At 34.5% G+C, this 4,080-nt stretch overlaps 1 protein-coding gene across 1 annotated transcript; it reads left to right on the top strand.

The window, feature by feature from the left end:
* The first annotated feature begins 407 nt into the window (after nucleotides 1–407).
* On the top strand, nucleotides 408–3,850 carry LOC149221057 (bidirectional sugar transporter SWEET1-like). The gene is made up of 6 exons (XM_089382902.1): nucleotides 408–698; nucleotides 1,424–1,460; nucleotides 1,579–1,795; nucleotides 2,493–2,651; nucleotides 3,197–3,316; nucleotides 3,420–3,850. The coding sequence occupies exons 1-6, from the start codon at nucleotides 662–664 to the stop codon at nucleotides 3,600–3,602; spliced, it is 753 nt and encodes a 250-aa protein (XP_089239028.1). The 5' UTR covers nucleotides 408–661; the 3' UTR covers nucleotides 3,603–3,850.
* Nucleotides 3,851–4,080: the final 230 nt, after the last annotated feature.

Raw genomic sequence — 4,080 nt, 5'->3', positions numbered from 1 at the left:
GCAATCAATCAACATCAACTTTGTCATTAACATGATACACTATAATCCCAAAATTCAAGAAACTTATGGGAATCTCTTTACACCTTTTAAGGCAATTGCTAATTGTAACTTAGAGGAATCAACAATATGTGTCTTGTTGTTTGTAACTTTTCCACTCAGTTTTCAACACTTGTCGGAACAAATTTACATAGGAAAACAAACAAAGGGGAGATTTGTAATGAAAACAAACAAATCGTCAGCGTATACGAGGCCCCCGTTGGACGATGGGGATTACATTAATGCTAGATTCAATACGCATTAAATTTTGCTCGACAAACGATCACATTTCGGGAAACGGAATGCAAGTAAATGGAATCGAACGCGGGACCTCCAACCTCATCAGTCACTTCAGATGCAGATCGAGGATCGAGGATTAAGTAGGTTAAAAGGTGGTTTACCAAATGAATAAGGTCAAAACTTCACGGGGAATTTAGGTCGCAAAATTTACCAATCACCACTTCTCACACAAGAATCGTGCTCCTTATATTTCTCAACACACCACGCATTTAGTGGATGAACCATAGAAAATATTTCCGGTTCTCTAATCTCGTCAGCCAAGTGATTGATACGTTTGTTTGTTGCAGTACTGTCATAACAATCGGAGCATAGTTCAGAGGCTAAGATGGCCAATATTCTGCATTTCACTTTCGGCATCTTCGGTGAGTTGTTGATTTACATGATATGTTTTCGGTTTGCATCATATAATAGTTTATATCAAATAATCCAGGGGTTTTGTGTACTCTTGAGAGCAAAGCTACGAATAGATTATTTGGAAATGAGGTTTTTTTAATTTTGAATCCTAGTTATTTTTAGTGGGATTTTTTGGAAGTTTTTCCCATTTAATTTTTCTAAAATCTGGTAGGAATTTATTGAAATCACAAGTTTGATAGGTAACCCCTGCATAATCTAAGTGCCTTAGGGGTTTTGAAAGCGTTAAATCCATATATACAATAAAAAAACCACTTTAAATAACACAAATCAAAATTTTACTTCAAAATTCTCACAGATATCAATCCTTTTGAATATACTTGAAATGTAAAAAGATTGTGGATATGAAGTTTTAATGGAGAGGACGTGGGTAGTTTGAATTCCTAATTATTTGAATAACCCTTTCTTCTTGTACAGAGAGAATCAAGCTGCTCAAAATCTCCAATTTGTGCAGGTGTATTGAATGTATAAGACCAATAGAATAAAATAAGATAAAAAACATTTAATTCCAATGACTAGATTAGAGCCATTTGGTGGGGGCAGAAGTACATTTTTATTGTCTGTTACCCCTTTTCCTTTTTTACAGCTAACAGTATTGTAGGTTAATTCTGCATGGCTTTTGATATAGAGATACAGACTAGGCTTTTATATTGTCTTTTTCTTTTTGGAATAACAGGTAATGTGACGGCGTTTTTCCTCTTCTTGTCACCGATGTGGGTATCAAATCTATTCTCCCTGGTTAACTGTAATAATTAGGCCATGTAGTTCAAGTCATAACTTTGTTTGATTTTTATATATTGACCTATTGTTTCCCTGTAATCATTTCTCCAGAATCACATTCTCCAGAATTATCAAAAAAAATTCCACCGAAGAGTTCTCTGGTGTCCCATACGTATCTACGCTCATGAACTGTTTGCTCTCTGCGTGGTATGGACTGCCCTTTGTCTCGGCTAACAACCTTCTTGTGAGCACCATAAATGGCACTGGGGCTGCCATCGAGCTGATTTACGTTCTGTTATTCCTTTTTTATGCTCCCAAGAAAATTAAGGTATAAACATGTAGGTAATATTAGCTGAAGTTATCTTGATTGTAATTTTTCATAATGTTTGTAAATTTAGCTGGATATTTTTAGAATCTGTAATCAAAATAAAGATGTTTGATAAAATAAAGAATCATTTTTGTGAGCATTATCGGATGCAATGAATGCTAAGTGGATTATTCAAAATCATGAGAAATTAGTCAGTTACCATTATTTCTCATAGAAATGGTTATAGATGCTAAGTGGATTATTCGAAATCATGAGAAATTAGTCAGTTACCATTATTTCTCATAGAAATGGTTATAGATGCTAAGTGGATTATTCGAAATCATGAGAAATTAGTCAGTTACCATTATTTCTCATAGAAATGGTTATAGATAAATGACTTAACACAATTAAATCACTTTCATTATTTCTCATAGAAATGGTTACAGATAAATGACTTACTTAACGCAGTTAAATCCCAAAAAAATGATATCTAATTTTCCAAGGTTAAAAGAAAAAAAGCTTCTAAACAAAAAGTGTTACTGAATATATCTTGATACAGATTTTAGAATATTTTAGAAATTTGAAATACAGAGTACTTAGTTCTTGTTTTTCAAATTTGCAGAATATTTTAGAGATTTGAAATACAGAGTACTTAGTTCTTGTTCCTCAAATTTGCTAAATATTTAGAAATTTACAATCTAGTGGATTTGTGGCGCAGATTAAGATCTTTAGCCTCTTCATGTTGGTTGTCGTGACTTTCGCGATAATCGCTCTGGTATCTTTATTTGCACTGCATGGAAGTATCAGAAAGCTCTTCTGTGGGTTAGCTGCTACCATATTTTCTATTGGCATGTATGCCTCTCCCTTGTCTGTAATGGTAAGCTCTAATACCCAAAATGGTAAGCTCTAATACCCAAAAGTAAATTACCATGCAAAGAAATGATTTTCTGTTCATGTCCATAATTTAAACCCATTCTGCACAGTAATAGCCAAAAGTAGCTTCACATATCACGAATATTGCACGAATATTGCAGTCTGAAACTTGCGTACCATATGATCACGGGTTTTCTTCATATGCCCGTGAGCTACCAGTAACATAGAGGGGACGTACTTCACGTTCAACAGATATCACGGCAGGGATATTACTGGTTTCATTCCATGCTTTATTTTTTTAATATTTAAGATGTTCTATCAGATTTGGTATGCTATGTCACATATCACGGGTTCTCTAACAAAGCTGCCATTATTATTATTATTATTTCAGTGTACAAACTCTGTATGGTCTTCTGTGTTTTATTTAAGTTCCTCTGCCTTATTTGGCATGATATGGCACGGGTTCTCTTGTACGAAAGTCGTTCAGGTATACCTGTAAGTTGGTACCAATTCTGGGTATTGGTCCACTAAACAAAATTAACATTGCAGAGACTGGTGATAAAGACAAAAAGCGTGGAGTACATGCCATTCTTCCTTTCTCTTTTCGTTTTCCTCTGCGGGACATCGTGGTTCATCTATGGCCTTCTTGGCCGTGATCCATTCATTGCTGTGAGTATTCAATAAGGATATTCACCATAGCCATGATTCAAAGAATCTAACCACTTATCAATAAATGGTTTTTTATTTTTATTTTTGTCATTGTTAATAACAGGTTCCCAATGGATTCGGATGTTTTCTGGGAGCACTGCAGCTGATACTGTATGCCATCTACAGAGACCGGGGAAGCAAAAGTACTCCTTCAGATGACCGGCTTGAGGAGAATGAGTCAATGGAAATGGGATGTGGATACGGATCAGACAAACACAATCCAGAAGGCATGTCTGTGAAGCAATGACAAAATTCAAAACTCATTCTTGTGAAAACATGAAAGAGAGCTAAGACTAGGTTGTATATAGTCAATCATATTCTGAATAAATGTACTCAGGATGCGAGTCATATTGCAATGGGTATTTTTGTGTGTAGATTACAGATTTTGAGAATATTTTAGAATCTAAAGAAAAGGTAAAGGAGTATTTTTGTGTAGGTTGCAGATTTTGAGAACATCTTATAATCTAAAGGTGCAAGAGAAAAGTTTAATTTAAATATTTAGTTTCTATAATGATAATCAGACTTTGGAATATTTCCAAAAGTTCAGATTTTGGAATATTTCCAAAACTTTTGGCATAGGCATTTATGTTTCTGGAAAAAAAACTTGGTATTCAAAATCCTGTCTGAAATTACAGTGGAACTGAAGTTGCAATCTGTGTGGTTTTGCTGATGGTAAATTTATTAGAAAATTTGGTGAATTACAGTGGAACTTGCAATCTGTGTGG

This window comes from Pinus tabuliformis, chromosome Q (genome assembly GCF_031772625.1).
Source record: "Pinus tabuliformis cultivar Carrire ecotype Pingquan chromosome Q, CPIR1, whole genome shotgun sequence".
In the NCBI taxonomy this organism is placed as follows: domain Eukaryota; kingdom Viridiplantae; phylum Streptophyta; class Pinopsida; order Pinales; family Pinaceae; genus Pinus; species Pinus tabuliformis.
Note: the sequence above shows the minus strand (reverse complement) of the source record. Positions and strands in the feature narration are given on the sequence as shown.

Excerpts from the sequence above, each read along its gene's own strand:
- LOC149221057 (XM_089382902.1), top strand. The coding sequence starts at position 662 with ATGGCCAATATTCTGCATTTCACTTTCGGCATCTTCG. Across the intron at positions 699-1,423 it reads TTTCACTTTCGGCATCTTCG|GTAATGTGACGGCGTTTTTC; the intron begins GTGAGTTGTTGA and ends TTGGAATAACAG. Across the intron at positions 3,317-3,419 it reads GCCGTGATCCATTCATTGCT|GTTCCCAATGGATTCGGATG; the intron begins GTGAGTATTCAA and ends TGTTAATAACAG.